This window comes from Vipera berus, assembly GCF_964194415.1.
Source record: "Vipera berus genome assembly, chromosome: 1".
NCBI classification, from domain to species: domain Eukaryota; kingdom Metazoa; phylum Chordata; class Lepidosauria; order Squamata; family Viperidae; genus Vipera; species Vipera berus.
In genome coordinates this window covers 135,520,840-135,546,160 of record NC_138202.1, presented here as the reverse complement: position 1 = coordinate 135,546,160, position 25,321 = coordinate 135,520,840, and the positions used below count along the sequence as shown (strand labels likewise).

At 40.3% G+C, this 25,321-nt stretch overlaps 1 protein-coding gene across 4 annotated transcripts in view; it reads left to right on the top strand.

Moving 5' to 3' along the window:
• The window catches only part of DPP10 (dipeptidyl peptidase like 10), a 420,223-nt gene that overhangs the window by 272,995 nt on the left and 121,907 nt on the right, over positions 1-25,321 (top strand). For all 4 annotated transcript variants that reach the window (XR_014026226.1, XM_081326185.1, XM_081326184.1 and 1 more), the window contains one exon: positions 11,590-11,664. Coding sequence is in view for 3 of the 4 variants with exons in the window: in XM_081326185.1 (XP_081182311.1) it covers positions 11,590-11,664 (75 nt within the window). In the remaining variant the exon portion in view is untranslated. The remainder of the gene's footprint in view (positions 1-11,589; positions 11,665-25,321) is intronic.

The following is a 25,321-nucleotide window of genomic DNA, read 5'->3' as shown; positions in this document are numbered from 1 at the left end:
AATGATAATTCACAGCCTCTAGAAAAAGTGATTTAAAAGTGAAGAAATGACTTAAGACTTGCATTGTACCATTGTACCGCCCCTCACTTTTGTTGTTAACTGCAAAGTCATGTCTGATCCATCGCAACCCCATGGACAACGTTCCTCCAGGCCTTCCTGTCCTCTACCATCTTCTGGACTACATTGAAGCTCACGCCTACTGCTTCAGCGACTCCATCCAGCCACCTCATTGCATTACGACTGGTTGCAATGTCCTGTGGAATGTGGTTGTGACATTTATTTATTTTTTACTGAAATCCTCATTGGGGAAGTTGGATTTGCCTGATTACCACATGATTCATTTATCAACCACTGTAAAAATTGTTATAAAATTGGGTCTGATTCAAATTAGGATCACAACAACTTGTGAAAGAAATTCCAGATCCATTTCTGGTTGTAAGTCAAGGACTACCTGTAATTTTATTCATGCATTTCTTTTAAATTTGTACCTTTAAAATATTGAACATAACTGACACAAATTTGCTAAGGTAGCTCAGATAAATATTTGCCTTTTTTAGTTATTAAATGCAACACTGTTGATGCAAGTGAAACCTGCTTTCTTAAAATGTCAAATCCTTGATCTTTCATGCATGAAATATATACATTTAGTATAAATAATATGTATCCAAAACTTCATGTAATGTAGAGTCTGGTTCTATTAAAATTATTTCTTTGGTCCAGGAAAGGGTTACTAGAAATCAAATTAATCTCATTCTTATTATTTTCCACTAACTCCTCCAGTCTGAGCTTAAATAACACAGAACACATTTATAATTCATTTAAAGTGGCCCTGAGTATACCATTAAATTTCAATAGTTCTCCTTTATCTGATCTAATGTAAAAATCAGGTGTGAATATTTCAGAAGACAAATGGAATAGTATTCAGCAGATTCGTAATGAAATTCAAGTTACAGCTGCTTATAATATGTCTTTTAAGCACAACATTGTATTAACTAATTCATGAATACTGATTCACATTGAATATATTTATTTACTTTTTTACTAGTAAATTCATATTCTGTCTTTCAATTTTTTCAAATACCAGAGGAACTTGTATCAATTAAAATATGCTAAGTATAAACACAATACAATGATACAATGAAACAGTTTTGACATTATCAGTGTGGACCCTTGACACTCTGAGCTTGGTGATTTTCTTGTGGAGATTTCATTACCCTTTTAGGTAACCTCATCAGTGCTAGTAAGGAGTGGGGTTTGTTTCTTTTTATATACAAGTTGCTTTCCTTGTCAGTATTGGTGGGGATGTTCTTGGTGGTTCCTTGATTAAACTGTTATAATGCATATTTTTATCTGGAAAAGCAGATGTCTATTATTTGTAAGGATACTTGGTTTTATCTTTATTAGTATGCATAGTGTCATCTCTAATGGCAGAAAGTGAAGAGGAACTAAAGAGCCTCTTGTTGCGAGTGAAGAAGGAGAGTGCAAAACTTGGGTTGAAACTAAACATTAAGAAAACCAAGATCATGGCATCCGGCCTTCTTAATTCCTGGCAAATAGATGGGGAAGAAATGGAGGTAGTGACAGATTTTATTTTCCTGGGCTCCAAGATCACTGCAGATGGGGACTGTAGCCAAGAAATTAAAAGACGCTCCTGGGGAGGAAAGCCATGGCAAATCTAGACAGCACACTAAAAAGCAGAGACATCACCCTGTCAACAAAAGTGCGTATAGTCAAGGCTATGGTCTTCCCAGTTGCAATGTATGGCAGTGAAAGCTGGACCATAAGAAAGGCTGAGCGCCAAAGAATTGATGCCTTTGAACTGTGGTGCTGGAGAAGACTCCTGCGAGTCCCTTGGACTGCAAAGCGATCAAACCGGTCAGTCCTAGAGGAGATCAACCCTGACTGCTCTTTAGAAGGCCAGATCCTGAAGCTAAAACTCAAATACTTTGGCCACCTAATGAGAAGGAAGGACTCACTGGAGAAAAGCCTAATGCTGGGAAAGATTGAGGGCAATAGAAGAAGGGGACGACAGAGAATGAGGTGGCTGGATGGAGTCACTGAAGCAGTAGGCGTAACCTTAAATGGACTCCAGAAGATGGTAGAGGACAGGAAGGCCTGGAGGAACATTGTCCATAGGGTCGCGATGGGTCGGACACGACTTCGCAACTAACAACAACAAAAGTGTCATCTCATTTTTATATCTGCATATATTTACCAATAGTTGGAAATAAAAAAGTTGGAAATTACAAATGTAATGTTTCTTACTTCACATTAGGGGCAAATCCACAGGCCTTGTAATTGTTCTTAATAGGGTCAGAAAATACTAGCCTGTTCCATATTAAACAAGTTATTTTTTAAAAAAAATATTTTCTATTATTGGACATAGAAGAAGGTAACATTTAACTGTGAATGAAATATCTAAATTATTGCTTGTGCTTTTGAAAGGAAGAATTCATAGATTGATTAAAAAAAAGTGTATTAATGATTTATTGGGTGATAATAACCAAAGAATCTGAGATAATAACCAAAGAATCTGTTTGGGAATACATTGTGCACAATTTGCAATGAATATGATCTGGGGGCAAAATTACTCAGTTCAGAGACATACATAAGAGTAGGTAAGTATAGAAAGAGAGAGTAGATTATTTTGGGGGGCCAAGAGTGGATCAGAATGTTGATTGCTTGATAGGTGTCTGCTTGGAAAAGAATTGCTTTGAATGCATGATTAAAATTAAATTCTGTTCATAAGGCAAAGTAATGAATTTAAATGCTAAATATGACTGATTTGATTGTTTATGATGAAAGATTAAAAGAATTTCTGAAGAATACAAAAGTGATTCTGAATGTGAGTCAGAACATAATTTCTGGGTAGAGATTACATCTTGCTAAGAATTGGACAAAATGTTATTCTCCTATTCGAAAGGCAAGATAGCAAAAGTGAATGTAAAAATTACATGTAGCGCTCTCTCTCTCTCTCTCTCTCTCTCTCTCTCTCTCTCTTTCTCTCTCTCTCTTTCTCTCTCTCTCTCTCTCTCTCTCTCACACACACACACACACACACACACACACACCAAAGGGCCCTGATGATCAGGCCCTTTTGTCCCTCTGACTTGCTTGTCTGACCCAAACCCACTGACACATCTTGAGGGATTTGTGAGGTTTTAATTAAGATAAGTGTTGTGTACTGGGATTCTTGCAAGCAGGAGGCGAAATGAGAGGGTTCAAACAGGAACATTGCTTTATTGTAAAACAGGAACAGAGCTAGCAACCAAGGCTTCTACGCAGCTACTTATACTGCTGGCCACTAGGTGGTGGCCAATAGGTTTGAAGGAAGCTATTGCCACCCTAGAGCCAACCAATGATCGTCCTGGAGACTGCATGTCTGGCAAGCCAGTGACCGTTACACAGATTCCCTGATTAAGCAATCTCAAGAAGCATTCAAAGACACATAGAAACAGCTCAGGTAAATAGGCCCAATACATTATACCCCCCCTTCTAGAATGTACAAACATTATAAAAATAGTTCAGAATAAAGTACAACATTATTACACTTATTTAAGAACAAAATCTTGTAAATAAGTGGGTGGTCTGTGCGACCTTGCAGATCGCCTGGGGGATCCAGGCAGCTCCCGGTCTACCAGCTTGCCCACCGGGCTGGGTAGGCCAGGACTCAGGAGTTCACGAGAGTCGGATTGACTCAAGTCCATTTGGCTGGCCATTCCAGGTCAGCCCAGACCAAAGTCCAATGAAGAAGCAGAGTTAGCACAGCGGCTGTCTTGATAGGGTTGACTTTCCCTGTCAGGGGACCCATGTTGCATTCCCACTTGCAACCCCCTCAGAGGCTTTGGGCAAGAGGTGTCTGCTGCCACCTGGTCTGGATGCAATCTGTCCAGTTTCGTGATGAACCTTCTTCCCCAGCAAAGCTTGGCTGGGCTCTTGCCTGTTGCTGTACAAGGTGTAGTGTGCTGGCAAAGCAAGAAATCAGCCAGCTATGGTGCCAATCTCGTCACTATGCACTTTGTAGTGCACACCATACATTCGGCCTGCTCATTAGTTGACGGTTGAAAGGGAGCTGATGTCACATGCCTTATGAGGTTAGTCCTCAAGAAGGCTTGAAACTCTGCCGCTGTGAACCGGGCCCCGTTATCGAAGACTATGATGTCCGATAGCCCGTGTGTGGCAAAAAGCTTTCTAAGCACCTGGATGGTCCTAGCAGTAGCCATATTTGCAATAGGAATTATTTCCAGCCATTTAGAGTGGCTGTCGACCACTATCAAAAATTGCTGTCCCTGAAAGGGCCCAGTGAAGTCGATGTGAATCTTTGACCAAGGAGTATGAGTTTCCTCCCATCTGTGGACAGGAGCATGTGGCATTTCTGGACTGGACTGTTGACACGTGTAACACCCGGGTACTTGGGCCTCGATAGCCTTATCTAACCCTGGCCACCATAAGTAGCTTCATGCCAATGCCTTCATCCGGACTATGCCTGGATGTCCCTCATGCAGAGATTGAAGTACGTGATCCCTTAATGAATTGGGGACAATGACCCCATAAAATGCAGCTTTTGTGAGCTGAAAGCTAGTGTCTATGTGTGAAGTAGCTTTGGAACTCAGGTCCAGGACTATTTTCAAGCCATCCTGTGTGAATCCAGGACAATACTCTACTTAAAACCTTGTCTGCAGCAGTTTCTGCAGCCACATCCCCAGCATGGAGGGGAAACTCAGGCAAATCCTGAATTGACAAAATGCGAGCTGCTGGAGCCAGATCTGGCTCTATCTGTGGCAATGGCAACCTGCTAAGGTTGTCTGCATGGCCTATGTCAGGTTTGTGCACCAGCCTGTCAGGTTTGTGCACCAGCCTGTAGCTATAGGCTGACATGAAGATGGACCATCTTAATATCCTAGGGGGCAGATAGGCAGCATCTGCTTATCTGTAGTAAATAACCCCAACAGTGGCTTATGGTCAGTGAAGACCGTGAATTCTCTGCCATACAAGTAATCATGGAATTTCTTTACCCCGGCCACAGTGGCCAAGGCTTCTTTGTCAATTTGCACATAATTGCGCTCAGCAGAGAACAATGTCCTTGAATAATAGGCAGTTGGGACTTGAGCCCCATCACTTTCCAAATGACTTAAAACAGCGCCCACCCCATAAGGGGATGCATCACACACAAGGTGTACAGGCGATGACTCTTTAAAGTGAGTAAGCACTGAATTGGAGAACAGTAGTGACTTTACTGCCTTAAAGCTGTTTTCGTGAACCTTGGTCCACTTCCATGGGGTGTTTTTATCCAAGAGCCAGTGTAACGGCTCTGCCACTGAGGCCTTGTTAGGAAGGAGCACATGGTAAAAATTAAGGAGACCCAGGAATGTCTGAAGCTCTCCTTTTGACCTGGGGCTAGGTGCCAGCTGAATGGCCTTCAGCTTGGACTCGGCAGGGTGGATGTCTTCAGCATCAATATGGAAACCCAGGAACTCAGTAGAAGAGACCCCCAATGTTACATTTATTTCTTTTAAGTTTAAGGCCTGCTTCGCGGAACTGTTTGAAGGATGGCTTTGACCCTCCTTGCAAGCACCTCAGTGGACTCACTGGCGATGAGCTCATTGTCGAAATAGGGACAAACCCCCGGAATGCCCTTGAAGGTATGCTCCATGACTCCTTGAAAAATGCCAGGGGCTACGCTAACCCCAAATTGGAGGCGTTTGACTTTAAAAGCCCCCCTGTGTGTTACAATGGTTTGTGCAGCTGCTGTGGCCTTGTCCACAGGTAACTGCTGATAAGTCTGTGCCAAATCTAATTTTGCAAACACAGTACCCCCTTGCAGCGATGCCAAGATGTGGCTAACGACTGGCACCGGGTACGCATACTGCTTAACCGCCCTATTTATAGTGCACTTGTAATCAGCACAAATCCTGACCTCCCCATTGGCCTTTAGTGGGGTGACAATTGGGGTTTCCCATTCACCCCATCTACGGGCTGTAGTACCCCCTGGTTAACTAGCCTATCCAGCTGTGCATCAATCTTATGTTTAAGCGCAAATGGCACTCAGCAGGGTTTGATCCTGATAGGCGTTATGGTAGGATGAAGTTTAAAGTCTATCGGAGGGCCCTTGTACGTTCCCAGGGTAGTGTCAAAAACGTCTGCGAACTCCTTGCATACTGATGCCAAGTTCACCACTTGTGTCCAGTGGATTCCAGTTACTTGGATGCCCAGAGCATCAAACCAGTCAAGCCCGATTAAGCTTGTTTGCTGCCTCTCCACCACAATCACATCCAGGGGCCCTGAAAACCCCTTGAACGTAACGGCCAATGTGGCCTCGCCTTTGATGACAACTGAAGAGTTTTGGAAGTTAGTCAGGATGATGTCGGATGGCCTAAGCTTGGCCCACCTTTTGCTGCAGTTGCAGATGAAACGGAATGTTTCAAGGGAAATGATGGACACAGTTGAACCAGTGTCCAGTTCCATCCTGCAAGGAATGCCTTGCAGCTCGACTTGAAGTCGCAGCTTGGGCTTAAGAGGGTGGTGAGCTCCCGTGCGGCAAACGCTCTGACGGCTGGAGCAAAACCCTTCACTAAGCTGCCCCAGGGCCATGGTAACTCTCCTGATTGGAATGTCCGATTGGTGGTCCTTCTGTCAACCTCTACATACTGAAGCGATGTGGCTAGTCTTCCTGCAGGCCCAAAACGTGGCTGTCTGGAAGCTGTAGTCCACACGGTGGTGGCCGCCACAGCCTGGACACCGAGGAAAGAAAACTGCCTTGTAAGGAATCCTTGTTTCTTTGTCGAGGTGCCATTGGATCTTGTCAACTTCGTGGTCAAAGTCGACATCTTCTGGAAGTTCGGCCTCCTTGTGGTGGATGGCTTTCTCATGCTGAGTGCTTTTGGCAGGCCGCATGGCTTTCATGGCCCCACTGGCAGCTTCATCCACCATGATTTCTTTCAAGGCTTCCTGGAGCGAGAGAGTCTCTTTCGCAAAGAGTTTCTGCTGCAGCTCTCTGTTCCAAAGTCCACAGATGAGTTGGTCTCGAAGCCTCTCTTCTAGGTCCGAAAATTGGCACAGGCGCGAAGCTTGTCTTAACACTGCAATGAATTCCATCACCGTTTCTCCCAGCTGTTGGACTCTTTGTTCGAAGGCATGCTTCCAAGGTATCACCGATAATTTTGGCTGGAAATGGTTGCTGAGCTGTTTCTTTAGGTCCACGTACATAACGGACTCCAGCTGTGCCGTTGCGACCAAGTTCTCCATGATATCGAAGGTTGCAGACCTGCAGACACACAGGAGCGTTGCAGCCTTCAGGCCATCTTTGGCGACTTGGTTGGTGCAGAGATAATTTTTGACCCATCTCTCTGGGTAACATCAAACTCCTCAAGCTTTCCAACCTTTGCCATCTTCGGGAAGTCTTCACAGCTTGGGCCTCTCGTTGCCTCATCCTGCTTCTTCATAGGCCCTGGGATTGGTCCGCAGGGCTGGTGGTCACTAGTGTTGCATGCTAGGCTGATCGAGGGGGGGAACGCATTCCCTGCCAGGTGCTTTGGCTGGCCTTACCCCCTAGTGACTTTCAGCTCTTCCAAAGAAGCAGGATCCCATCCTTGTCGCCAGTGTTGTGTACTGGGATTCTTGCAAGCAGGAGGCGAAACGAGAGGGTTCAGACGCTGAGCTTGTCGATCAGAAGGTCGGCAGTTTGGCGGGTCGAATCCCGAGTGCCGCGTAACAGAGTGAGTGCCTGTTACTCGTCCCAGCTTCTGCCAACCTAGCAGTTCAAAAGCACGTAAAAATGCAAGTAGAAAAATAGGGACCGCTACGGTGGGAAGGTAACAGCGTTCCGTGCGCCTTTGGCGTCTAGTCATGCCGGCCACATGACCACGGAGACATCCTCAGACAAGCGCTGGCTCTTCGGCTTTCAAACGGAGATGAGCACCGGCCCCTAGAGTTGGAAACGACTAGCACGCATGTGCGGGGGAAACTTTACCTTTACCTTTAAAACAGGAACAGAGCTAGCAACCAAGGTTTCTATGCAGCTACTTATACTTCTGGCCACTAGGCGGCGGCCAATAGGTTTGAAGGAACCTATTGCTGCCCTGGAGCCAACCAATGATCGTCCTGGAGACTGCATGTCTGGGAAGCCAGTGACTGTTACACAGACTCCCTGATTAAGCAATCTCAAGCTACATTCAAAGACACGTGGAAACAGCTTAAGTAAATAGGCCCAATACATTACAATAACAGTCCTCTCTACTCAAAGGTGATGAACAAGGAAACTGTTGCCGGATCTGGAAGACAGGTGTTTTTTGAGCTCTGCCGCTGGATTAGAATTGTCACCTGTCTTCTAGTAGCAGGAATACCATCCCACAGCCCAGAATGTCACAGCATTTCTCTCCTTCAGAACAACACTGTCTCTCCCCTTTTTCCAATCTCTCCTCATAATTTTGTCTCCTCTTTTTCCCCCTTGAGCTGCTGGGACTTGTAGTTCTGCTTCCCTGCACTTTGATTCCAATTTCCTCCCCTCAAGACGTACCTCTCTCTCCAAGTCCCCCCTCCATTTAGAATTCAAGGGAAGAGGTCCACCCACCAACCAATCAGGTAACACCAGCTAACTGACCTATCAAAGATTGGCTGTTTGTAGTTGATCACAAAAGTTCTTATCCAGATTGAACAGGCTGGGCATTTTGTTACATGTGCCCAGGGGAGGTGCCTGGCAGAATTCTTATGGAAAAGATGTAAGAAATGATAGTGAACCAAAAATGGTGCAGTGTAGCTGTATGTTGGGCAGGAATTGGGCAATTAAATCTTTTTTTCCTTTCAATAGGAGATTAAACATTAAATGAATGTAAGAAATAAAAATTACTATACACTTGCAGATTTGGTGAAAGTGTATGTTAAAGTGAATAGGCTTGAAGGGTCAAATATTCTATACAAATTCAGAATTGAAGGTTGCTCACTGATTGTTATAGGACTGCTATATGGTGAAATAAAGTAGGCATGGAAATGAGTGGAATGTTTTACTATTAACAGGGTGTAAGGCAGGGGCATCCCCTTGATTATTTAATGTATGTATGGACAAATCCATAAGAATTTTTGTGTACAAGGTGTTTTGGTTGTGATTATGAAGCTTTATCTACTTGAAGAATCTCCTGCAAATGCTAGCTAGAATGTAAAGAATGAGGTCTAAAAATCAATATATTAAAGACCGAGGTAATTGTGTTTGACATGAAAGGTCTATAAAAAAATTGCAAGTTATAAAGCATGCCAGAAAGGTAGAGCAAGTAGTGAATTTGTACACACTGACAGAGTTTTTACTTGGATGGGAAAATGGAGACATTTTATGATGTACAAATGCTGATAAAATATGGTTCATTGCATAGTTGTTTTGCAGATTTGTGTCTAATAAAAATGCACACTACAGTGTAGAAAAAGAAGTCTAGCTAAATTGGATAAGCTAAAATGAAAACTATATTTTTAAAGAATCCAAATACAATACGGGGCAGGGAGCAAAACTGGATAGGGGCTTTTAAAAGTGTTTTTGAATACATTTGAAAATGGTTTTTTAAAATATGCTTAATTCTGGAGAAAAAGCATACTTTGGAATTTGCAGTGCAGGAAATATTAATATAAAATACTACAAAAAAATGCTTCCCAAATTTCCCATTCCTATGGGGCACAGAGTCATATTAACATGTATCCTGTTGTGGACATTGCCCTCCATATTTTACTTTCTTGTTTTAATTCTGTCAAAGCAGCTGTTTAAAGATATTCATCCCATCTTTTCCTCCATATTTAAGTAGCTCTTTTGTCTATAGTTAGGAGATATATTCAGCTGAGATAAATATATGGTTTTCTGGCTACAATTATAATTTGAGCCTTCTTTTATATCAGATCCATTAAATCTTCCCATCACCACCAATAACTCTTGATTAAATTGTAGCCTCAAATTTAATTGAGTGTCATGTATCCTTATCTCGAGAAAAGATATTATTAGTTTGACAATGCTTCTTTTTCCTCTCTACTTACCATACTAGTGAGAAGAGTTTGTTTTTGTTTCTAAATAGAAAGATCAGAAGAAAATAGTTAAAAGACAGTTAGATGCATGATACATTTTCAGAAATCATGCTGCTGTCTTTTCCAAAGTAATTTGCTTAGGGCAAAGATAGACAGACTTCCATAAATAACTGAGCTGTTTCAAATACTGCCACAGGTTACAAATTTACCCATAATTATTTAGATCCATGTTTACCTGAAAATTGCTTACACTGAAATTTAAAGGTCATGTTAAGGATTTTATGCTGTTTACCAGGATTTTCATCCTTTTTTTCTTTTCTTTTCAACAATAAATGAACATGTTATAGCACCAATTGCTTTGAAATGTTCCAAATACTTAAATCTTGAGTTTTACTATTCTCCTTAAACATTAAACATAGTTACCTGTGAAGCATGAAATGAGTTAAAATGAATATTTTACAAAGAATATTAGCACCCCTCATCCAAACAGTAAATTAGTAGCATTCCTTGGAAGACTTGCACTACTTCTTGGAAGGTAGTTTGCAATAGATTAAGTGTGCAAAATGGACACCCATTTGTCTGAAATAGTATAGGGTTTCCTGCCTGAGCAGGGGGTTGGACTAGATGACCTCCAAGGTCCCTTCCAACTTTATTATTATTATTATAGGCATTGACTACACTGTGGTCACTGACAGCAAACCAACATGTTTGTAGCATTTGCAGGCAGAGGTCATGGGGGAGGAGCAAATAACTAAAACAATGTCCCAGCTTTGCAGTAGCAGCTCCATTCCTATTCTGTGTTATATCATCAGATGTATAAACTAAAGCAGTTAAGGTTGTAGTATTGTTTTCATCATTTTTTTTTAAAAAAAGCATCAGAACCAGTGGTGGGATTCAAATATGTGAACAACTGGTTTTCTGTGTGGATGCTACTTCCATTCTGGGCATGGGAAACAAAAAAATTAGCTACTAGTTCTTGCGAACTGGTACGAACTGGCTGAATCCCACCACTGATCAGAACTTGCACATGCACATACAGTATACGCACAATCCTTTGAAGGCAGTATTCTACAAGATGTGGCTACTGTAACTTTGCAAAAAAAGTCTTTTGTTTACATTAACAAACTTGGTGACAAATTCCTTTTGAATGCTTTCATAGCCCTGGTATCTTAAATGTCTTGTGCTTTCTATAACCAACTATGTGAGACAAGATAGGTTATTTGCAGGATCAACTCTCCCTGAATGTTTCCGCTCATCCTATTAGATTAGATAGAATGGATGTACTCCAGGTCTTTCTTCTTAAATGTTATTACCTTATGGGATCTCAGTGACTCCCCCAGCCCTTTGGACCTGATATCTGAGGGATTCCTGCTCTTTTAGCCTTCTGGAGGTTTGTGAAGACTGGGCTTTTCCCCCAAGCATTGGGCTAGGATGGGGATGAACAGTGAGGATGGTTTGTATGGAGCTTGGTGGGAAGGGTATTTTGTATTTAGCCATCTTTTTATGTATTTTTGTGAGCCTCCTAGAGTCATTTCATCAGCTACAAGACCATATTAGTCCTGTAAATAAACTTACTCGCTTATATCTTCATAGGTAACTTTCAAAGCATCCAGATATTCAGTATCTCCAGATTTAAGATACGTTCTCCTTGCTTATGACATTAAACAGGTAAGCACAAATTGAAACATTACGTACTAAAATATAATTGTCTGAACAATGTTTTAATGAAATAGCCTGGAATCTGAAATAAATATGCTTTAATACAATATACTGTTAATGAGTTGGAATCAGAACTGTATTTACATTTACTTTTTTTGATTAAGTTGGATTTGAGTAGTATTTGAACAAAGGGCATGTATATAAGATTGTTCTAATGAACAAAGGGCATGTTCTGATAGAATCACTATTTTTAATTGTTTAAGGATAACTGATGTCTTTACAACAATGTAACTTTATGAGGTAAAAGTCTGACAAAGATCAACAATCAAGAAACTTACTTTAGAAATAAATGCAAATCAGAACTGGGTATATCAGATGAGGAAGATTATAATGGAATCATTTTATTCTATATAAGAGTCTTGATTGAAACTGAGCCCACCCAGTGATGTTGACTCTGTGCAGAAAATACCATGACATTTGTTATGTACCTGACAAAGTAAAAGCTTAAATAAAATAGTTTAATTATATAAAGTAAGTGGTATAGGATAAAATCTTAACGCATTCCCATGCTTAGGATTTGGCCTTGAGTTGATAAAGGATCCATTAGTAGTTTGCCCTCCCATTTTAGGAGAAGTACTAACTGCTGATTTCCAATTTTATATCTAGTTGGTTCTGACAGAAATTATGCTTATCATGATGATGGTGATGATTTATTGAATTCATCATTTGCTACAAAAGTATTGTATCATAAAATGTTTAGGGTTCTTTAAAAAAAACCAACACCCACAAGAATAGCCTGTTTGTTTTGGAATGATCATTCAAGCTACTTTCCTGGAATGAATTTTCATGCATACATAAACAAATCAGTAATGTGATGTGCTTAGAATAAGAACATGTGCATTTTGCTTTAAAACAAATTATTACAAATTCAATTTATAATTTGTTCTAATAAAACTCTATTGGTTTGAATACTGAGAATATTAATGAAAATAGCATGGAGCCTAAAATGAGTGCCATGATTGCTTTGCAAGCATTGTCATTCTTGGCACTATTCATTCACTCTTCCACGATTCACATACTAGTGGATTGCACGAGATTACATTGCCATAGTTACTATTACTGAGGAGAAAAGAAGAGCAAAAAGCTGACATGATTTTTCAATTGTCTTCTTAGTTATGTTCTCTTTCACCAGTTTCTGAAAAAGTTTTAGAATGGTATAGAGTATATAATGCAGGAGTGATTTGTTGCTTCCTTCTTTCAGATTTTTTTTTACTCCTGTAAAAATAAAATCTATACATTTTCAATATTGCTTTCCCAGATATGTCTGCCTTGTGTCTGATAGATAATTTTAAATACATAACCAATTACTTACATTTGTCTGAAATGGTATAGGATTTCCTGCCTAAGCGGGGAGTTGGACTAGAAGACCTCCAAGGTCCCTTCCAGCTTCTATTCTATTCTATTCTATTCTATTCTATTCTATTCTATTCTATTCTATTCTATTCTATTCTATTCTATTCTATTCTATTCTATTCTATTCTATTCTATTCCACATGATGTGTTAATAAACAATTAATGAACTTGAAACTATTACTACAATTCTTAGCTTTTGAAGTGTTCTGAATGAATAGATCTAGCTGCTGTAATTACAGTTAAGAAACCAACTTTCAGGGCAGATAGCTAGGGTTTGCAATAGAAGTTCTCACTGTGAAGTATGTCTTTTAAAAGTTCTAGCAATTCCATATGATATACATCCTCTTTGTGCACCACTGCCTTCAGCCAGCTTTCTTACTATTTATTAAATTATGTACCGCATTTCAGTCCTGAGGGCACATGGGCAGCTATTCCATTCCATTTATTGTACTGTACATATTGTGTCTGCTTACGTTTTGTTTATTTCTTTTATTTCCTAAAACTTGATTTTTTTCAGAAAATGGGAAAATGTTCGTGGACATTTTTGGTTAATTGATGTATAAGGTAAAGGTAAAGGTTCTCCCACACATGCGTGCTAATTGTTTCCAACTCTAGGGGCTGGTGCTCATCTCCATTTCAAAGCCGAAGAGCCAGCGCTTGTCCGAGGACGTCTCCGTGGTCATGTGGCTGGCATGACTAGACGCCAAAGGCGCACGGAACGCTGTTACCTTCCCACCATAGTGGTCCCTATTTTTCTACTTGCATTTTTACGTGCTTTCGAATTGCTAGGTTGGCAGAACTATTCCAACCATTCCGTTGTAGCTCTGTTCAATCCAATTTAGGCTCTCCTTCCTTTTAAAGAAAAGGAAAAACATACAGGAAAATCCAAGAAAACAATACTTCTGCTATGTATTGCATAGCTTGCCCTTCACTCAACCATTTGTTTTTATTGGTTAATTGATGGATTTATTGATTGAATTACTTGCAAAGTACAGGTTATTTTTTTTAATGGAACTTCCCAGTAATAAAATGCTTTAGAAAACCCCAAAATATCCTATTGCCATTCCAGATCATACTGATTTAGGAGTTTCAGGAGTAAATTTACAGAAATTAATCTTCCAAACTGAAACTGAAAGTAATTCAGAATCTTCCAGAAACAGACATGCTCTGAAACAGGCTATTTAATTTGGTACTCCATATATGGAATACCATAAATTAGTCTGCTTTGGAAATTTAATTTAAGAAAAAAATGGATTACTCTGAGAATGAAATAAGGAAGGCAGCTCTACTTAGTGATAGGCTGTACATATACCTATTTGAGTTGTTTAACTTCACTGTTATGGATATGTGAAACAAGTATAATCCCACAATAATCACAATCACATTCACGTTACATATTCAAGGATTTTTTTAAAAAAAATCTGAATGAATTTTTAAAAATCCATGTGTTTCTTTTGCACGTGTCTCCCTTTTATCTGAAATGTCTGCATGAATATACCTTGGAGCTACTTTGACCTATAAATATATGTTATTTATCAGTACTACTATAACTACTATTACTATTACTACTACTACTAACTACTACTACTACTACTACTACTACTAATAATAATAATAATAATAATAATAATAATAATAATAATAATAAAGTTGGAAGGTACCTTGGAGGTAATCTAATCCAGGGCTTTTCAACCAGTGGTATGGGTACCACCTGTGGTACATTGGCACCTGGCAGGTGGTACGCGACCATCCTAGAAAAGTGGTAGCAGGGGAGGGGAATGAGCTGAACCGGTGGCAGCACTGCACAAGCCTGAGCAAGAGATGGCTGGAGCTGCAGGGCTGTCAGGGCTCAGCAAAAGTGCTAGGATCAGTGCCAGGCTCCAGCTGGCAACTGATTCATATTTATGATGGTCACAGTATTCCAGGGTCATGTGAAGTGACCAACACCTGCTGCAACCACCCAGCAGATGGGGGGAATTAAAAACCAAACATCTTCCACCCCATCCCCACTGCCAATCCTCAACAGAAATGCTCAAAACAATGAAAACCTTGGACAGGAGGAAGAGCACCATTGGGCAGGTAGGCAGGTGTCTTGCTTGGCTGTGGCTTGGGGGGCATTTTTTCAGTGACATTGTAACTTCGAACAGTCACTAAGCAAACTGTTGTAAGTTGAGGACTACCTGTACTTCATCACTTTTTTTCCTTTCTTTTGGTCATCAAGTTTTTGACACCTTGCTAAGCGATTGGTGGTACTCGGATGTTGCCGTATCTTAAAAGTGGTACAGTGGGTGAAAAGGTTGAAAAGCCCTGAAAACCCCCTGCTCAGGCAGGAAACCCTATACCAGGGGTGTCAAACAGCCGGCCCGTGGGCCGGATGCATCATGAGGAAGCCGCGCCCACCCCATTGCCGGCAATGGCAAAACCATCCTGATAACATTGTGCGACGTCAGGTGACGTTGCGAGTTTGACATGTCTACCCTATACCATTTCAGAGAAATGGCTTCCAGGGTTAGAGCATTCACCACTTTTGAAGGCAGGTTAATTGGTTAATTGTTCTAAAAGTCAGAAAGTTTCTCCTTAGTTCTAGGTTGCTTTTCTTCTTGATTAGTTTCCATCTGCTGGTTCTTGTCCTGCCTTCGGGTGCTTTGGAAAATAGCTTGACTCCCTCTTCTTTGTGGCAGCCCCTGAGACATTGGAACACTGCTATCATGTCCCCCCTCATCCTTTTCATTAAAGTTGACATACCCAATTCCAGCAACCGTTCCTTACTGTATGTTTTAGCGTCCAGTCCCCTAATCATCTTTGTTGCTCTTCTCTGTACTCTTTCCAGAGTCTTAACATCTTTTTTACATCGTGGTGACCAAAATTGGATGCAGTATCCAAGTGTGGCCTTACCAAGGCATTGTAAAGTGGTATTAATACTTCACATGATCTTGATTCTATCCCTCTGTTAATGCAGCCTAGCACTGTGTTGGCTTTTTTGGTAGTTGCAGCACACTGCTGGCTCGTATTTAAGTGATTGTCCATTAGGACTCAAAGATCCCTCTCACAGTTACTACTATTGAGCAAGGTACCACCTATACTATACCTGTGCATTTGGTTTTTCTTGCCTAAGTGTAGAACCTTACATTTTTCACCATTGAATTTCATTTTGTTAGATAGTGCCCAGTGTTCAAGTCTGTCCAGATCCTCCTGTATCTTAAGCCTGTCTTCTGGAGTGTTGGCTATTCCTGCCAGCTTGGTGTCGTCTGCAAATTTGATGAGTTCCCCATTTATCCCCTCATCCAAATCGTTGATGATATTGAAGAGCACTGGGCCTAGAACAGAGCCCTGGGGCACCCCACTACACACTTCCCTCCATGTAGATGTGGTTCCATTGAGGACCACACGCTGAGTCTAGCTGGTCAGCCAGCTATGAATCCATCTGGTGATGATGCTGTCTAACCCACATTTTTCTAGCTTATCAAATAGTAGGTTGTGATCTACTTTATCGAATGCCTTACTGAAGGTCAAGTAGATTATATCCACAGCATTCCTCTGGTTCACTACTTTTGTCACTTGGTCAAAGAATGCAATAAGATTTGTCTGACATGATCTGTTTTTGACAAACCCATTTGGCTATTACTAATGACTTAGTTTGCCTCTAGATGTTCCCTGATTCATTGTTTGATTATCTTTTCCAGAATCTTCCCAGGTACTGAGGTCAGGCTGATAGGTCTGCAGTTTCCTGGATCTAATTTTTTCCTTTTTTGAAGATGGGAACTACATCAGTTCTTTTCCAGTCCTCTGGTATTTCCTCAGTGCTCCAGGATCTTTGAAAAATATAATTCAGTGGTTCTGAGATCACATCTGCCAATTCCTTGAGAACCTTGGGATGTAATCCATCTGGTCCTGGTGATTTGAGCTTGTCTAGGCTGGACAGGTGCTCACTTACCATTTTCTTGCCTATCTTAACTTGCATTTCTATTCTGTTTTTTATGGCACTGTTTTTGGTAGGTTGGACTGTTTTTTTTCCCTTTGTGTAAAGACAGATGCAAAAAATGAGTTAAATAGTTCTGCTTTCTCCCTGTTGCTTGTCTCCTTCTTGCCACTTTCCCCCACTAATGGACCAATCATTTCCTTAACTTTTTTCTTCTTTTTTACATGTTGAAAGAAGCTTTTGTTGTTGTTATTTTTGACTTTGGTCGAAAGCCTTAGTTCATTTTAAGCCTTAGCTTTCCTCACTTCATCTTTGCAGGCTCAGGATGTTTGTTGGTATTTTGTCTTAGTTATGTGCCCCTCTTTCCACTTTTTATACTTGTCCTTTTTATCTTTCAATTTATCAGAGAGTTCTTTATGCAGCCATGCTGTTTTGTTTTGAGAGCTGTTATTTTTCTTCTTTGTTGGTATTGTGCTAGACTGGGCTTTTATTATTTCACTTTTCAAAATTTCCCAAGCTTCTTAAGTTCTTTTCCCCTTGAGGATTCCCATCCATGGAATTCTTCCTAAGACCTCTCTAAGTTTATTGAAATTAGCTCTCTTAAAGTCCAAGACTCTAGTTTCACTGTGTTCTATTGCTTGTGCTTCCATAATGTTGAATTCCAATATATATGTGGGCCAAGAAGCAACAATGAGAACTGGACATGGAACCACTATGTCAGAATCCATTTATATCATATTCATAAATGGAATGTTTCAAACATTATTCCATGGATTCTGCCATCTCCCGAAGAGAAGAGGATAGATGTGTATTGAACCGGCAATAGGCATTTCAAAGGAAAGGAGAAGCCTTTTGAACTGGGGAAACAAAAGGGGGGGCTAGCATCTGGGTTTTGTCACGGAAGACAGCAATAAACAGGAAGAGTCCTAAGTTCCTTTTTCCCACGAAATGGATGATACGAGAGAAAGGATGGGGGACTGACCAAATGGGGGTTAAGGGGGGTTAAACCGGGAACTCTTTATAAGGGTTTACTTCGTGGAATAATATTAAGTCCTGTCTCATTCCTACAACCAAGCATGCCATAGTAAAGATTCTTTTTGGAATAGATTTGACTCCAAGAATTTTGTCTTCCTAAGACGTGGTTTGGGGTGGGTCCTGACATTAGACAGGACTTGCACTGAAAGTCAACCTGGGAAGAGGAACCATACCGGGGGACTTTGCAAATAAATATGATGTCTGACGATGAAGCAAGAAGGGAGGGAAGCCCCATGGAGAAGGAGCCTTCCTCCCAGCCGAATTCGCAGAAACATTGGGAAGGTGAAGCGTCCTAAGACGTGGTTTGGGGTGGGTCCTGACACACTGATTGGTTCAAAATTGGGAAAGGACTCCTGCAAGGCTGTATACTGTCGCCCTGCCTATTTAACTTACATGCAGAGTACATCATGAGAAAGGCAGGGCTAAATGAATCAAAAATTGGAATTAAGATTGCCGGGAGAAATATCAACAACCTAAGATATACAGATGATACCACTCTAATGGCAGAAAGTGAAGAAGAACTAAAGAGCCTCTTGTTGCAGGTGAAGAAGGAGAGTGCAAAACTTGGGTTGAAACTCAACATTAAGAAAACCAAGATCATGGCATCCAAGATCATGGCATCTCAATTCCTGGCAAATAGATGGGGAAGAAATGGAGGTAGTGACAGATTTTATTTTCCTGGGCTCCAAGATCACTGCAGATGGGGACTGTAGCCAAGAAATTAAAAGACACTTGCTCCTGGGGAGGAAAGCCATGGCAAATCTAGACAGCACACTAAAAAGCAGAGACAACACCCTGTCAACAAAAGTGTGTATAGTCAAGGCTATGGTCTTCCCAGTTGCAATGTATGGCAGTGAAAGTTGGACCATAAAAAAAGGCTGAGCGCCAAAGAATTGAGGCCTTTGAACTATGGTGCTGGAGAAGACTCCTGCGAATCCCTTGGACTGCAAGGCGATCAAACCGGTCAGTCCTAGAGGAAATCAACCCTGACTGCTCTTTAGAAGGCCAGATCCTGAAGCTGAAACTCAAATACTTTGGCCACCTAATGAGAAGGAAGGACTCACTGGAGAAGAGCCTAATGCTGGGAAAGATTGAGGGCAATAGAAGAAGGGGACAACAGAGAATGAGGTGGCTGGATGGAGTCACAGAAGCAGTAGGCGTGAGCTTAAATGGACTCCAGAAGATAGTAGAGGACAGGAAGGCCTGGAGGAACATTGTCCATAGGGTCGCGATAGGTCGGACATGACTTCGCAGCTAACAACAGCAACAACATGATCACTTCCCCCCAAGGTTCCTGTGGCTTCAACACCTTCTATCATTTCATCTCTGTTAGTGAGAATTAGATCCGAAATGGCTAATCCCCTAGTTCCCTTCTCTACTTTTTGGGAGGCAAAGTTGTCTGGTCAGGAATCTGTTTGATCTTCCACTTGGTGCAGAATTTGTCTCCCAGCTGATGTCAGGGTAATTAAAGTCCCCCATTACTATTGTGATGTGCTTCCTACATACCTTAGTTGACTAGCAAAAAGTTAATCTATTTCCTCTGGTTGGGTGGCCTATAGTATACACCTATGGCAATATTATTTTTCCCCTTTTATATTGGCCCTAGTGCATTCAAGACTGTTTTCATCATCGTTGTGCTCTATTTCTGTAGAGATGCAGTTATTTCTTATATAGAGAGCACTTATCACTACATAATCATGAACACAGTAAGAAATCAATATTAGAAGAATTATGATCTTTGATTTTTTTTAAGCCAAAAGCTTAAAAAGCTTACATGAATGAAAAATTCTATGAAACACATCTCCTAAACAAAATTATTGACAGAACAAACATTTATTTCCAGACATAAGGAAAAGTACATGAAGAATGCTTTCTTAAATACCTTTATTTGAAGAACATTTGAGGAAAATTTTAGAATCCAATGATTACTGTTGAATTACATTGTTGAAGTTCAACAGTTCTAAAGTACAGAACCTACTTGAATGTCAGAATAAATTGTTTATAAATGATTTCTTACAGACACTATTTATAAGTAGGTCAGATTTGTCCACTCTCCTACAAAGTTTTATTCAGTAGATAACCTGCTGATCAGCTTTGTCATAGAACAGACGTTCAAATTGTATAAAGATTTATAAAACCAAATAAAGAGTCTTAAATACTTCCTTCCTTGCATGTGAGAAGTGGCAGTTTTAGTCCTCACTTTTATTGTATTGTAGCATTGAAATTTTAGAGAAAATGCCATATCTTTAATAAGATTATGTATAATGAAATGATGGCCAGCCTTTGAAATACATTGTATGGGAGAATTTGCAACTGGAGATTTGGGGTATGTTTTTGGAAAAATAATCTAGGTAAATAGTCACTTTGTAATCTTTCTGTAATGTGAATCACAAAAATAAATAGATTTTATAAAACTACTTATTACTCATAGTTTATTCAAAATAAGGTTTCATCTGCTGTTGTATGCAAAAAAAAAAAATTGATCCTCAATAGATCCTGATTTTTTTTCCTGGGGAATCAATAGTCAAACAATATTAGCTTGGGGCCTGAGGATTCAAGCTTCATGGATGCACTTGTATGAATCTGTGAATATATTTTAGTGTCATCATTTGATTCTTGCAGTCCTGAAAAGAGTTTGGTCAATATAACATTTTCAGTGGCAACAGAATAATTTCAGTAAATAATTACATGATTAATTAATACTGTATATGATGACTTCCATAAAGGAGAATTGATCCTTATTTGTAATGTTGAAAAAAGGTATTCAGTGTAAATGTCGGTGCACCAATTAACATTTCACTGAAGGTACAATAAAACTTGGGCAGATTACTCTTAAATCTGATACCCATTAAGATATATGTGCTTCTCAATCAGTCTTAGAGTTAGTGATTTAGCAGTTTCATTAATACACATGGCTCACGCTAAGCTTGCTATTTACTACCAGAAAATATGCCGGTATTTGTATTGCAACATTTCCTTTGTTATGTTTAGTATTCATATAGTCTAATGAAAAGAGCCAGTGGTTCAAAGCATCAGGATAAAAAACAGGAGACTCAGTTCTAGTCCTGCCTTTGGCATGTAGCTGGCTTTGTGCCAGCTACACTCACTCGGTTCTAAGAAAAAGGCACTGGCAAGCCACTTGCAAAAATGGATGCATGAATTTCTCTAAGCAGTCATCTGAAGACTGGCTTTAAAGGTATTAAAGAGAAGCAACTTTATTGATATTTAGTTTGTCTAATACTGCAGCCAGATTTGGAATAGGCTTTTAATTTTTGCTCTGCTCACTAAGCATACTGTGCAAATTATCTCCTCCTTACCAGTTGAACAAGAATCCTGATAAATAGATCTCTTTCCATATCTTATTATACAGCTCTAAAAATTAATTTTATGCAGATGACTAAATGCAGCATATGTTAAAATTAATATTACATATTTAAGACAAATCTGAAATTCTCCAAATCATCCTGCTTTTCTGTAATGTAATATTGAATATTGATAACATCACTATGAAGCTTTCTATACAAATCTTCTCCTTCATGGATTAATGCCTTGTCGTGGCGAAGGGGCTTGCATAATTCAATGAAGCTATGAGCTATGCCATGCAGGGCCACCCAAGATGGACAGGTCATAGCAGAGAGTTCTGACAAAACGTGATCCACTGGAGAAGGAAATGGCAACCCACTCCAGTATCTTTGGCATGAAAACCCTATGGACAGTACCAAAAGGCAAAACAATATGATGCTGGAAGATGAGCCCCTCAGATCGGAAGGCGTCCAATATGCTACTGGGGAAGAGCAGAGGGCTAGTACTAGTAGCGCCAGAAAGAATGAAGCAACTGGGCCAAAGCCGAAAGGACGCTCAGCTGTGGATATGTCTGGTGGTGAAAGGAAAGTCCGATGCTGTAAACATTCTTTCTCCATAGGAACCTGGAATGTAAGATCCATGAATCAAGGAAAGCTGGACGTGGTCAAACGAGATGACAAGACTGAATATCGACATCTTAGGAATCAGCAAACTAAAATGGACAGGAATGGGTGAATTTAATTCAGATGACCATCAGATATACTACTGCGGGCAAAAATCCCTCAGAGGAAATGCAGTAGCCTTCATAGTCAATAAAAGAGTAGGAAAAGCAATACTGGGATACAATCCTCAAAATGACAGAATGATCTCAGTTCGAATCCAAGGCAAACCATTCAATATCACAGTAATCCAAGTCTATGCCCCAACTACCGATGTTGAAGAGGATGAAATTGACTGGTTCTATGAAGCCCTACAGCACCTGATAGAACTAATACAAATTGAAGCAGGGCACAGGATGATAGAATTTTGTCAAGAGAATACGATGGTCATAGCAAACACTCTTTTACAACAACCCAAGAGACGGCTCTACACATGGACATCACCAGACGGTCAACACAGAAATCAGATTGACTATGTGCTCTGCAGCCAAAGATGGAGAAGCTCTATACAGTCAGTAAAAACAAGACCAGGATCTGACTGTGGCTCAGACCATGAGCTTCTCTTTGCAAAGTTTAGGCTTAAACTGAAGAAAGTAGGGAAAAGCACTAGGCCACCCAGGTATGAATTAAATCATATCCCTGTTGAATATACAGTAGAGGTGACAAACAGATTTAAGGAATTAGATCTGATAGACAGAGTGCCTGAAGAACTGTGGACAGAGTTTTGCAACATTGTACAAGAGGTAGCAACTAAAACCATCCCAAAGAAAAAGAAATGCAAGAAAGTAAAATGTCTGTCTGAGGAAGCTTTGCAAATAGCTGAGGGAAGGAGGGAAGCGAAAGGCAAGGGAGAAAAAGAAAGATACACCCAATTGAATGCAGAATTCCAGAGAATAGCTAGAAGAGATAAGAATGCCTTCTTAAATGAACAGCGCAAAGAAATAGAAGAAAACAATAGAATAGGGAGGACCAGAGATCTCTTCAAGAAAATTGGAGAGATGAAGGGAATGTTTCATGCAAAAATGGGCATGATAAAGGACCAAAATGGCAGGGACCTAACAGAGGCAGAAGAGACTAAGAAGAGGTGGCAAAATTATACAGAAGAAGTATACAAGAACAAGCTTAATGTCCCTGATAAACATGATGAGGTGGTCAGTGACCTCGAGCCAGACATCCTAGAATGTGAAGTGAAGTGGGCCTTAGAAAAGCTGAGCAACAACAAAGCTAGTGGAGATGACAGTATTCCAGCTGAGATATTCAAAATCTTTAAAGACGATGCAGTAAAAGTGCTACACTCAATTTGCCAGCAAATTTGGAAAACTCAACAGTGGCCACAGGATTGGAAAAGATCAGTTTACATTCCAATTCCAAAGAAAGGCAGTGCCAAAGAATGTTCAAACTATTGCATCATTGCACTCATTTCACATGTTAGTAAAGTTATGCTTAAAATCCTACAAGCTAGACTCCAGCAGTATGTGGATCAAGAACTACCAGAAGTACAGGCAGGATTTCGAAGAGGCAGAGGAACTAGAGATCAAATTGCCAACATACGCTGGATCATGGAGAAAGCTAGGGAGTTCCAGAAAAACATCTACTTCTGCTTCATTGACTATGCTAAAGCCTTTGATTGTGTGGATCACAACAAACTGTGGCAAGTTCTTAAAGAGATGGGCGTACCAGACCATCTTATTTGTCTCTTGAGAAACCTATATGCAGGTCAAGAAGCAACAGTGAGAACTGGACATGGAACCACTGATTGGTTCAAAATTGGGAAAGGAATCTGGCAAGGCTGTATACTGTCACCCTGCCTATTTAACCTATATGTAGAGCACATCATAAGAAAGGCAGGGCTTGATGAATCAAAAGTTGGAATTAAGATTGCTGAGAGAAATATCAACAACCTAATATATCTAGATGATACCACTCTAATGGCAGAAAGTGAAGAAGAACTAAAGAGCCTCTTGTTGCGGGTGAAGAAGGAGAGTGCAAAAGTTGGGTTGAAACTTAACATTAAGAAAATCAAGATCATGGCATCCGGCCCTCTCAATTCCTGGCAAATAGATGGGGAAGAAATGGAGGTAGTGACAGATTTTATTTTCCTGGGCTCCAAGATCACTGCAGATGGGGACTGTAGCCAAGAAATTAAAAGACGCTTGCTCCTGGGGAGGAAAGCCACGGCAAATCTTGACAGCACACTAAAAAGCAGAGACATCACCCTGTCAACAAAAGTGCATATAGTCAAGGCTATGGTCTTCCCAGTTGCAATGTATGGCTGTGAAAGTTGGACCATAAGAAAGGCTGAGCACCAAAGAATTGAGGCCTTTGAACTATGGTGCTAGAGAAGACTCCTGCGAGTCCCTTGGACTGCAAGGCAATCAAACCGGTCAGTCCTAGAGGAGATCAACCCTGACTGCTCTTTAGAAGGCCAGATCCTGAAGCTAAAACTCAAATACTTTGGCCACCTAATGAGAAGGAAGTACTCACTGGAGAAGAGCCTAATGCTGGGAAAGGTTGAGGGGAAGAGAAGAAGGGGACGACAGAGAATGAGGTGGCTGGATGGAGTCACAGAAGCAGTAGGTGTGAGCTTAAATGGACTCCAGAAGATGGTAGAGGACAGGAAGGCCTGGAGGAATGTTGTCCATGGGGTCGCGATGGGTCGGACATGACTTCGCAGCTAACAACAACAAGAATGCAAATCTTATCCTGTTTTATTCAATCATAATCTTTTTCTTTATTCACAGGCAAAAAAATCCCACATAGCCTAGGAAGCAGATTTCACAGAAAGAACATACATTTTAATTTTTAATTTCATCTTCAAAACTTTTTAAAAGATCTGTTTTACAAAATGCTTTTTGTAACAGGCAATAATGTGTTGTAAATAAAATCTGTGGGAGATTAGTACCAAGAATATGCTGCATAGTATTCCATATTTAAATAAAAGGTTATTATGATGAATATAGTTGTAAAATGAACATATAATTTTACCATAGACATTGATCTTCTAAACAAATATGTGTTGCTAATAATCATGAATTTATCCTAATAGTGTAAGTTAATAGTTTATAATGTAATTATGATTTAATAGATATTATGTATTATACTTCAAGTGAGTTATTTTGGTGTAGTTATTTTGGTACAATGATTAAAGCTAGAAATTAACAGAATAACAGAGTTGGAAGGGACCTTGGAGGAAATCCAATTTCAATTCAGACAAATGGTTGTGCAACTTCTTCTTAAAAACCTTCAGTGTTGGAGCATCTTCAACTTCTGGAGGCAATTTTTCCACTGATTAATTGTTCTAACTGTGAGGAAATTTCTGCTCAGTTCTATGTTGCTT